The 11,776-nt window shown below is 54.6% G+C and overlaps 1 protein-coding gene across 2 annotated transcripts in view; it reads right to left on the bottom strand.

The window, feature by feature from the left end:
- The window catches only part of CPNE5 (copine 5), a 91,204-nt gene extending 79,806 nt beyond the window's left edge, over positions 1 to 11,398 (bottom strand). For both annotated transcript variants that reach the window (XM_060021908.1, XM_060021909.1), the window contains exon 1: positions 10,682 to 11,398. In XM_060021908.1, coding sequence (XP_059877891.1) covers positions 10,682 to 10,776 — 95 coding nt within the window. In that variant the 5' untranslated portion in view covers positions 10,777 to 11,398. The remainder of the gene's footprint in view (positions 1 to 10,681) is intronic.
- Between the last annotated feature and the right edge of the window lie 378 nt (positions 11,399 to 11,776).

Below are 11,776 nucleotides of genomic sequence, written 5' to 3'. Positions count from 1 at the left end.
CTCCCAGTGCCCTGTTGGGGTTGATCCACTGAGGACTCCAAGGCTCAGAGATGGTGAGTGACTTGCCCACAGGCACAGAGCCAGTAAGAAGCCAAGGGGTAAAAAACCAGGTCTTCCAACGCGAAGCAGGGCTCAAACCGCAAGGACACAGAGAGACCAGACCATACGTGCTTTTCTCCACTATCTTTCTTTGGAGAGCTCAAAGAGACTTTTTTCCAACAGGCAAATGTATTTTCCCCCCCCCAAAAAGCATAAAATTCTTCAGATGTCCTAGTGACAGCCTAAAGCTTGGCTTCTTTTGTTCCTTAAATCAAGATCAGGGAGCAGAGCAAAATGCTCTTATCCTCACTGCTCTCCCCCCCAAAATCATTTCAAAAACAGTTGCAGGAAGAACGACCATGCACTGGGCGTTGAGAAGACCCCACCAAAGGACAGAAAGCACTGGAAAGGCTGAAATGAGAACTGCCTGGTGCTAAAGGACAGGGCCTGAGGGTGACACCTTCGCAATGAGAAGCTTACAAGAGTCAGAATACAAGCTGGGGCTCTCCAGTCAGAAAGAGGAAGAGATGCAGCCCTCCGCTCAGGGAATCTTGTCGGAGGAAAAACAGCAATGCCATCAGGGAGCTGCAGCCTGAGGGGAGACCCAGCCTTGTCCTCAGGGAGCCCCAGTCTGAGGGGAGACACAGCCCCGCCCCCGGGGAGCCCTGGTCTGAGGGGAGACACAGCCCCGTCCTCGGGAAGCCCTGGTCTGAGGGGAGACACAGCCCCGCCCCCGGGGAGCCCCGGTCTGAGGGGAGAACAGCCCTGTCCTCAGCAAGCCCTAGTCTGAGGGGAGACACAGCCCCGTCCTCAGGTAGCCCCGGTCTGAGGGGAGACGCAGCCCCGCCCCCGGGGGCCCCAGTCTGAGGGGAGACACAGCCCTGTCCTCAGGGAGCCCCGGTCTGAGGGGAGACACAGCCCCGCCCCCGGGGAGCCCCGGTCTGAGGGGAGACACAGCCCTGTCCTCAGGGAGCCCCGGTCTGAGGGGAGACACAGCCCCGCCCCCGGGGAGCCCCGGTCTGAGGGGAGACACAGCCCCGTCCTCAGGGAGCCCCGGTCTGAGGGGAGACACAGCCCCGCCCCCGGGGAGCCCCGGTCTGAGGGGAGACACAGCCCCGCCCCCGGGGAGCCCCGGTCTGAGGGGAGAACAGCCCTGTCCTCAGAAAGCCCTAGTCTGAGGGGAGACGCAGCCCCGCCCCCGGGGGCCCCAGTCTGAGGGGAGACACAGCCCCGCCCCCGGGGAGCCCCGGTCTGAGGGGAGAACAGTCCTGTCCTCAGCAAGCCCTAGTCTGAGGGGAGACACAGCCCTGTCCTCAGGGAGCCCCCGGTCTGAGGGGAAACACGGCCCCGCCCTCAGGGGGCCCCAGTTTGAGGGGAGACACGGCCCTGTCCTCGGGAAGCCCCGGTCTGAGGGGAAACACGGCCCCGCCCTCAGGGGGCCCCAGTCTGAGGGGAGACACAGCCCCGCCCCCAGGGAGCCCCGGTCTGAGGGGAGAACAGCCCTGTCCTCAGGGAGCCCCCGGTCTGAGGGGAAACACGGCCCCGCCCTCAGGGGGCCCCAGTCTGAGCGGAGTCACAGCCCCGTCCTCGGGTAGCCCCGGTCTGAGGGGAGACGCAGTCCTGCCTCAGGGAGTCCCACTTTGAGGGGAGACACAGCCTGACCCTTATGGATCCCCAGCCTGTGGAAACACAATCCTACCCTCAGGGAGCCTCAGTCTGAGAGGGAGAAAAGAGCCTTGCCTTTAGGAGGCCTACTCTGAGGGGAAATACAGCCCTCACTTCAGGGAGCAAAAGTCTGAGGGGAGACAGAGCCCTGCCCTCAGGGAGTCCCAGTCTGAGAAGAGACACAGCCGTGCCTCAGGAAGTCCAAGCGGGGAGACACAGTCCCTCCGGTGCTAAATTACTCAGTGAACTGATTATCACACGTTCAGGTTGTCTCTAAACGAAGCCCATACACGCTCCGTGGATTTACTAGCAAATGACTCTGGCTATAGAATAAAAGGAAACACACCAAGAACACTCATCTCAGCTTTTCCTGGACTGGCGGTCCCTAATAGAGGTCCATGGATCCCCCTGAAACTATAAGCAAAATGTGGCATATTGGTCCATATGGATGCATTCTTTTTTTTGCAGAATTTTCATCATATTCCCAAAGAGCTTCCTGAGGTTCAAAGGCTAAGGAAATATGGGGGTTTTTTGTTTGTTTGTTTTGGTTTTTTTTTTTTAATTAATTAATTTATTTTTGGCTGCGTCGGGTCTTAGTTGCGGTGCACGGGCTTCTCTGTAGTTGTGGTGCACAGACTCAGAGCGTGAGGGCTCTTCGTTGTGATGCGTGGGCTCTCTAGTTATGGTGTGCGGGCTCAGTAGTTGTGGCGCAAAGGATTAGTTGCCCCGGGGCATGTGGGATCTTAGTTCTCCGACCAGGGATGGAACCCGCGTCCCCTGAATTAGAAGGTGGATTCTTAACCGCTGGACCACCGGGGAAGTCCCCAAAAATATGGTTTAACTTTTTGCAACAAGCCTCCCTAAGCATCCCTCCAACCTCTGACAAAAAGTTGGTGGTGTTGAGCACATAGCTTGGATCTTCAATGCTGGGTCCAAAACCCAGCTCTACCCCTTAGCTGTATGACCTCACTTAGCCTCTCTATGCATCAGTATCCCCATCTGTAAAGTGGGAGTAATAACAGTCCCTCTCTCCTACAGGTTTTCTGAGAATTAATGGAGTTCATATATGCAAAACAGAACAGTGTCTGGCACATACTAACTTGCATTTAAGTGCCTGGCATACAATAAATGCTCACAAAAGCCCTGTGGAGAATAAGGTGGCTTCTAAGGAATCCCCATGTTCTCCCCTCCCTGCTCCCTACTGCTGGGCTTGATCAGGACCTCGAGCACCTTCATGTCCTCGCCCAGCAGGGTCCACCTGCCTGTTGTATAGCCTTCATTGAGGAGAGCAGACTGGGGACAGGTAAACCACTATCAGGGAGAAACAGGAATCCTGAAGAGGCTGGAGAGACCCCGAAGCTTGAGGGGCCCTCCAGATGCACCCTATTTCTCCATGGAGCACTTTAACACCAAACATCTGGTTAACCCCAAGCAGGCAAAGAGGGTGGGAGGGGGCCACATTAACCGTGGATATAATCGGCACCAAATCCTTTGTTGTGTACTTAACCTATGACACCCTGTTCACCCTACGTATCAATGCTGGGAGGTAGACATTGCCTCATTGTACAGGCAAGACAGCTGGGGCTGAGGTGTGCCAGGGTCACCCAGCTTGCCAGGAGCACCAAAACTGAACTCTGAAGTCGGAGACCATTCAGAGGTGCCTGCATTACTAAAATCCAGGGTCTCCCAAATCCCCACCAGCAGCGCCCCTCACATCCTCACTCTCCCGTTTCCTACCCCCAGCTTCATCAGGGGTGCTCTCAAAGGAACAGCTGAAGAGGACTGGAGGGCTTCCCATCTCTCCCTGCCCTGCTCCTTGTCCTAACAGGCAGAAGTAATCCCAGGAAAGGAGAGGGACCTTGGCATCCAGCCCCTGGCACTCGCCCATCTCCCCTTTCAAATCCTGTTCCTCACTCCCGTGCACTGTCTCCCTGCCAGGCAACCTCAGCAAGGTCTAAAAGGCAATTTTCACGTGGCTTAAAGAGCTCTCCTTCCTGGAGCTATTTGCATTTTTGTTATTATTAATTATTGTAATAACTGTCCCTCTTAAGCTACGTGACCGAGGAAAAACAGCCTGAGCTCTGGCCTCAGATCCATTCAAACTAGAATCTCCACACAGCCACATGGTAATTCTGTGACCTTGCACAAGCTACTTAACCTCAGTTTCCTCATCTGTGCACGCAGTCACATACCTGCCTTGTGCAGTTGTGAAGCCAATAGCTTACAACAGATATGTAGGAAGTGTGCTTGATTTTTCTCTCCCTCACGCCCACCCCCCCATCCCATTCATCAAGTCTTAAAATTTCTCCTACTGGGAGCACTAGGCTAGGCCAGCAGAGGTGAGTGACATTAGGAGACAGAGGCACCTTGCAATGTTTTGGAATCACACTAAGTCTTTTTTTCTTGACCAGGAAACTAGCAGGAAAAGAGGTTGTCAGGGGTCCAGCCAAGCTGTGCTTGGAAAATCAGTCCCCAGTCACTTAACACTGGCTGTCCACTGACTGCAAGAAAATCTGAGGAGTCAGTCCTCAAAGACACCAAACTCGAGGCCCCTTGTAGCCCCAGGGATCTCAGGTAGTCTGTGGGTCACCTGGAAAGCCTCCTTGTGGCAGAGGCCATGGCTGTCCACCCAGCAAGCATTCCTCACTCCCTTCCTAATAGAATCCACGCTGGTTCAGTTATCTGATGCAGATGGCCTAAAGTCAGAGAAGGTAGGCTCCTGTCCTTTGTTGCTGTTGACTGATTGTGTATCCCCCCAAATTTATACATTGAAACACTAACCCCCAATGTGCTGGTATTGTAGATGAGGTCTGTGGGAGGTAACTAGGGTTATTTGAGGTCATGAGGGTGGGTCCTTCATGATGGGATTAGTGCCCTTATAAGAAGAGCTTGCTCTCTGCTCTCACCTTCTCTCTCTGCCATGTGAGCACAGTGAGAAGGTGGCCATCTGAGGCCAGGAAAGAGGGCTTACCAGAATGTGACACCCTGATCTTGGACCTCCATCCTTGAAAACTGAGAAATAAATTTTTCTTTCTCTTGTTTAAGTCACCCAGTCTACGGTACTTTGTTTTGCCAGCCAAACTGACTAATATACTGGCCTGGGGTGGACATGAGACCTGCCTTTGGCCACTGAAATAGAAGGGGAAGTCTGCTGAGAGATTTGGGGAGCGACTGTGCTTTCTAGATAAAAAGAAATTTTCAGAGAGAGGCCTTTGGTCCAATGTCTTTCTTCCTGTCTTTGGATATGGTTGTGATACCTAGAAAAGAGGCAGTCATTTTGTAACAATGAGGCCCACCATTTAGATGATGGCAGAATAGAAAGATAGCTGCATCCTTGATGGCAAAGTGAGCTGACAGATTGGAACTGAGATAACCTACGTAGAGACTCACTGTGATCTGAGAAAAATAAATGTATTTTGGGCTTGACCTACCATCAGATTTTCTGTTACCTACAGCCAAAGCATTCCTAACTGAATCTGATTCCTCTGTGCCCAAAACTTGTTCCAGCCTTATTCCCCTCACCTCCTCCCCACCCTCTCTTCCCAATGGTAGGTCATCTCCAGCAATGGACTTAGGTCTGAGCAGGGAGACCTGTGGGCTGGAAGAGGACAGATGGTAAGCTACTACCCTATGGTCTAGATGCCAGGGAAGGCCAGCTGGAATCCCATGACTCTCTCTGGTCTCTGCTCCCTAGGGATTCCTCTGGTTCTGGGTTTGCCTGGCATCCCTGAGCAAGGAAGGCCTCTCATCCTTGGAGATAGAGTACCTACTTCTTGGCTACATCTACCATGGTTGGTACCCAGGCCCTACCATGATTCTCATCCTTGGAGACCCCAATCCTCAAACTCAAGAGGCTCTCAAGGTTTTGAAGTCTGAGGAAACTGGATTTGGATCCCCTTCTCCAAAACACACTAACTGTACAGCCTTGGGCCGGTTCCTTAGCCTGAGCCCCGATTTCCTAATCAGCAAAAAGGGAAAAATACTACTAGTATCTTTCTAGTTCATAGGATTGTTGTAAGCTTAAAAAAGATGCAGTAATTGGGGTAGGCAGAAATCTAAGATGGTCCCTGCGATTCCCACCCCCGGTGTGCAAGCCTGCACAATCCCTTCCCCTTGAGTGTGAGTAGGACCTGGGAATATGATAGGATACTCACTTCTGTTACTTTATATCAAGTAGCAGACTCTGGAGAGATTATCCCGCTGGCTTTGAAGAGGGAAGCTGCCATGTTGTGAGAGGCCCACATGGCTGGACCTGAGGGCAGCCTGTAGGAGCTAAGAGCCCCAAACCAACAACCAAAAAGAACACAGGACTTTAACCTTACAGCTGCAAGGAATTAAACTCTGCCAGCAACCTAAATGAGCTTGGCTTAGACCCCAAGCCTCAGATGAGATCATAGCCCCTGCAGGCACCTTGATTTCAGCTTGGAGAGACCCAGAGCAGACAAGTCAGCTGTGCTGTGCCTGGGCTTCCGACCTACAGAAACTGTGAGGTAATAAATGGCTGTTGTTTCAAGCTCTAGGACTATGGTGATTTGTTATGCAGCAATTGAAAACTAATATAATAGTCTGAGTTTGCACCAAGTTGCTATTTGAGTAGGTTAAAAACAGCTGAGTACAGGCAATTGCATATGGTTCAGCCTAGTACAGATGTTAATGCCTGGCATGTAGTAAGCACTCAATAAATCCCACTGTTTTTATTCCTCTGGCTCCACTAAACAGTATCTTAATGTAGTCAGTGGCTGAAGAGACCTCTTTTTCCTAGCAATGGCTCTAACAGCTGCCACACTGCCCCCAGGCTCCTCCTTTCCCCAAAGCCACCCTCCCCCTGCCTGTCAGAAGACAGTGTTCTGAGCCCATTCACACCCCTTCTGAGAGGCTGAGGGCACAGCTCTTGAGCTAGGCTGCCTCTCCAAAACGCCAACCTGAACAGACAGCAGAAAACAACATCTCTGGGGCAGAGGCAACAGCTGCCCACCAGCCCCACGTCAGCTGGAGGGGAGAGGGCAGCTGCTTGAGAGATCCCAGCAGGGCTAAGCCACCACCTGCCTCTGGACTGTCCCCTCCTTGCCTTCCCTGTGGGTCTCAGGAGCCCCGCCATGTAGAATCGTTCAGTGGTTCTGCCAGCAAGACCCCGCAGAAGCGCACAGGTTTCCTGTTACATAAAAAATGCAAATTGCTCTTTCTAACCAACACGCTGGTCTGGATCCCTGCATCAGACGAGGCATAGAGAAATAGTGGGGCCCTTGGGAACAGGACACTGGACAGGTGAGTTTTGACTGGGTCTGCAGGGAGGCTAATAAAGTCAGGAAAGGTTTGGAACAGACCAACAGAGAAAAGAGAAGCTCGTGGCTCACACTTTCTACGATGTCTGCTGGAATCTGGTTTCACAAACCATCTACCTTACTCCCAAAACAACCCCTCAGAATCTCTAAATGTACACAGTATGTCAAATATATGTCAATAAAGCTGGGGGTGGGGGGAAATAGAACTTTCTAGATGGATCAGATCTCCAGGACCCAAACAAACCAGCTATAGAGACAGATTTTTATTTACTTTCAGGTGTCAAATAATAGGCAACATAAATTACTATTCATGGCTTAATCCATTTAATCCTTCTACTGTGATAAGGATTACTACACTTACTTTACAGGTGAGGAAACCACAGCCCAAGTTAAGTGCTTTACCCAAAATCACAGGGATTTGAACCCAGGTAGACAGACCCCATAGACTCATGTTCTTACAAGCATTGAGCCAGACAACCAGAGGCTTTAAAATCTTTGGTCCGAGTTTACCAAAATCAGTGAAAACAATTGTTTGGGAGTAGACTATAGATTAGCCCAGGAGACACCCAACACAAAGAAGCAGGGGCCCAAACACATCCATCCCACAGTGTCACCTGCCTTCAGCAGAGGCCTGGATGGGCCTCTGCTGTGGTCCTGTGCTAGGGCTCAGACATGCCCCTGTGCCAGGCAGCTTTGCTCAGCTAGGAGTGTCCTAGGATAGGCATGGTGGGGGTCAGGTCCTCCCCTAGGCAACAGCAGAGACCTCCTAGGGCTGCAGGGGATGGCAGGGACCTTCCTAAGGAGCAGAAGGGAAGGGAACTAGCTCCCAGGAATGCTAGTTTCCAGTTCCTTTGAAACACTGGCCCCCTCATCCCCAGCTGCCCATTCTGAAGCCCCCTGGAGCTCTCAGTCCACCAACCCCTCTGCCTGCCCTACTATTCCCTGCCCACCAGCAGGTGTCACCTAGATGCTCAGGGCAGGGGCACCCTGTAGCCTCCTCCCCCGGGGCTCAGTCAATGCTGACCATGAGATGCAGGGGAGGAGGCCTTGGCTCTCATTAACTGGTGGCCATGGAGTATAGAATATGCTGGAGAAAGCCATTCTGTGCAGCTCTCCCTCCTCCCCATCCTCCTCCTCCTTGCCTCCTTTTCCTTTTCTCTCTCTCCCTCTCTCGATCTGTTCTAGAAACTGGATAGTTAGACCTGGTTGAGGCAAACAGATGGATTTACAATTTCTAGTTTATCCACATTGTTTTCTTGCCTCCCTTCCGTTCCAGGTGACTCCTCCCTCCTCACCCCTTCCTACCAAAACTCATTATTCCCCACTCTCTGGCTTTTGGGAGGGCAGGAGCAGAGCCTGGGTCATGCCCTTCTCAGGTTGATGTCCCATGGAAGGGAATGAACACCAGGGTTGGTCCCAGAACCACATCCCCCAGGAACTCAACCGCATCCCTAGGTACTGCTTAGGCAAACGGTTTGAGTCTTTGGACACCTCTGCTTCCAGAGAGCAAACAGGAGGGGCCAAGTGCTACTGCCTTACAATAATCACTGTTGTTATTTATTGAGCACCTACTGTGTGTGAAGCAAGTGCAAAGCAGCATGCTGGATGCTTCATGATCCTCTACTCCTGTAAATTAAGTCCTCCAACAGTATTCGGTGAGGACCTGCTACATGCCAGCCATGCTTCCAAGCATGAGGGGTACCTCTGTGAATAAGGTTTCTCCACGAATAACAGGTTCGTTGTTTGCACTTGACAAATGGGGGAAAGCGAGGCTAAAAGTTTGCCCCAAGTGGTGGAGCAGATTCCATTTTAAAGTATCTGATTCCAAAGCCACAATGCCCTGTGCCCTCTGCCTCCTCTGGGTTCGTGGGTCTGAGTCAGGGTGGGGATCGCTGCCCTCAAATGCTTACAAAGTTGCTTTGGGGGAAGAGGAATGAAGTCTGCACACCTGAGATGTCTTCAGAGGTTTTGTGCTCAATATGTGAGAGACCCGGTGGCCCAGGCTGAGTGCTCAGGACCCAGGGAACACGGAAGGCAGTGATTTGGGCTGCGTGTCTCTCAAGGGTGAGAAGGATGGCTGGAAGTGGGGAGCACGAGGCCGGGCTTTTCAGGATGGGGGGACACGAACTGGCAGAGATGAAGGCAGGGTGAGATATGGATGGAGACTGTGCTGTTCAGAGGCTCTGAGGTGAAAAGCCTCCCGAGACAGCTCCGACACAGGCGTGACTGAAGGCTGGGAAGGAGCATCTGGCGCAGGGCCATGCACCAGCAGGGAAGGGAGGACAGGCTGGGGCAGCTGTGGATGGCTGAGGAGGTGAGGCCGGAGCTAATGGGCAGTCAGGAATCTCCCAGCAGAGTAATGGCAAGATGCAAATGGCCTTGGGAGATAATTCTGACAAAACCGTATGTGGGGCCATAGGGGAGACATGTGGGATTATCTCACAGGAGCCCCCAGAAGGGCCTGATGCAGGGGCCAGCTATGTTCAACTTCATCAGCCCTCACTCCCACTCACCCTAAACTGCAGCCCCCCCGCCAAGTCCTTCCCTATTTCACATCCCAGCCCAGTTCCCCTGGCTCCATCTACACCTCCCCAATGCCACAACTTGGGAACACAGGGTTGGGGGTGCCATGAGGGTGGGTGAAAGGTCTGATCAAAGAGAGGCCTGGGCGATTTGGAACAAGTGCACACCCAGGACCCCGGAAATGCTGTTGGTCACTTGGGGCAGGGGAATGGCATTTCCAGCAGAAACTCAAGAGGTAGCCTCTGCATAGGCCACAGTGCCCCCTCACAATCCCAGCAAGGCAGTGACCCTAGGCCAGCCACAGGGTGCCTGCACTAGGGATAAATTCCCCCTTCCCCACTTGTATCCCTTACTGCCTGTGGCAGCCTTCCTCTCACATAGGAGAACCTGGGGGAGACCCAGCTTAGATGAAGAAGTGACTCCCAAAGCCTGTGTGACACGACTGAGGATTCGGGGGTGGCAGCCCACAAAAACTCTCCTCCCCCTCCCCTGCTGGACTCTAAAATTCCACACTCATCGTTCTAGTCCTTTGGCTTAAGATTTTGTACCCCCAGTTATTGTTTTTTTAATGGTGCAACTTTAAGTCGTTACCAATTATCCACATCTCAGGACGAATGAGTCAATCTGATCCTTTCCTGAGAGTCAGTTTTGCTGTTGGAGGTGAAGAAAGGCTTTCAAATCCTGGGGTCTAGAATGGTGGGTGGGTAAGGGAGGAGAGGGTGAGGGTGTTGGGGCAAAGGAGGGGGGAGAAGAGAGGGAAGGAGGGCACAAAAGGCAGAGGCTGGGCACGCCTGGGAGGGATGAGGCAGATCATTCTCTTCTGGATTTGGGGAGGGGATGATCAGAAATAGACTGCTGTGAAGACCCTGCTATGTCTTTTCACTACCTCCCTCTCCCCAAACGGGCGTCTGGACCCCCGTTCCTGTGTCTTCTCTCCTCGCAACAACAGCCCAGAGTGCAAACTTTCTGGGATACGACCCTAAGCCTGGCTTCCCATTCCGCGGTCGCCACCCGTGGCTGGGCAGGGGCTCTTGCAGGACAGGCAAAGGGGCGTCCTGGAGAAGAGGTCACTCTGTAAGGGGGCGCACGGAGGTAGATGGTCGGAGCCAAAGGGGCGCAGGGCCTCCGGGGCCAGGGGCGGGGCCGGGGGCCAGGACCAGCGGGCGGCTCACCTGCAGGACACGGTGATCTCCACCTTGGTGGCCGGGATGCTGCCCGCCAAGGAGTCGAACTCGCTCAGCGACGCCATGTCCTCGGGCTGCTCCATAGCCCACCGCGCCCTCCACCCCAAATTAGTAAATCCCTGCGCGATTCACGCCTCCTCCGGAGCAACCGAAACCCTGGGCTCTCCCCCAACTCCGGAGCCGGGGCTGGGCGGCAAAGGGAGGAAAGAGGAGAGCGAAGAGGGGGCGTGGGAAGTGAGAGAGGGAAGCGGGGCGGAGGGAGCGGGGGCAGAGGATACAGGAGGGGGCGCGGGTGACGCGACGAGGAGGCTGGGGGCCCAGCGGAGAGGCGCAAAGAGCACAGAGAGCTGAGGCGCAGCCGGGAGAGGCGGAGGAGCGCGGGGAGAGGGCACCGGGAGGGACGCGCGGAGTCGTGGAGGGGGCACCGGGAGAGGGGCGGGGAGCTTGGGGCGGGGACAGAAAGGGTGCAGGAGAAGGAGAGGGGTGTGGGGGGCCGGATGGGGCGCGAGCTGCGGGGGTGGCCGAACTCAGGCAGCGCGGAGCGAGCCCGGAGCGCAGGGGCTGCGGCGCCTCTCGCTGGGTCTCCGCGGCGGGGGTGGGGACGCGGCTGCGAGCGCCACTTCCTCGGCTCGGGCTGTGGCTCCGGGGCTCCCGGGCTGCGGGAAAATCAAATCTGCCCGAAGCCGCCGCCTCCCGCCACCCGGGGCGGGCTGCGCGCCGGGTGCGCGAGCGCCGGAGGGGACGCCCGCAGGGGCCGGGGCGGGGCCGCGGGCGGGGTCTGCGCGCTAGTGTGAGTGTGTCCGTGCGAGCATGTGAATCTCTGTGCGTGTGGCGGGCGTGGAGACGCGGCTCCAGATGCTGTGAGCCTGGGGAGTGACAGCTAGAGATGGTCTCGGCCGTGCGCGTCTCCGTCTGCGCCCGCCCTCCACTCCCCACCTCCCTGAGGGGTCTCCATCTCCGAGGAGGGAAAGGGATGTGTGAACCAAGGGGCATCTGTATGAGAAGGGTCTATGCGGAGCGGGGGTGGGGAGGGACCTGTGCAAAAGAGACAGCAACCCCCAACCAGAGGTTTGGAGGGGGGGA

The sequence above is a fragment of the Delphinus delphis genome, chromosome 10 (assembly GCF_949987515.2).
Source record: "Delphinus delphis chromosome 10, mDelDel1.2, whole genome shotgun sequence".
Classification (NCBI taxonomy): domain Eukaryota; kingdom Metazoa; phylum Chordata; class Mammalia; order Artiodactyla; family Delphinidae; genus Delphinus; species Delphinus delphis.
Note: the sequence above shows the minus strand (reverse complement) of the source record. Positions and strands in the feature narration are given on the sequence as shown.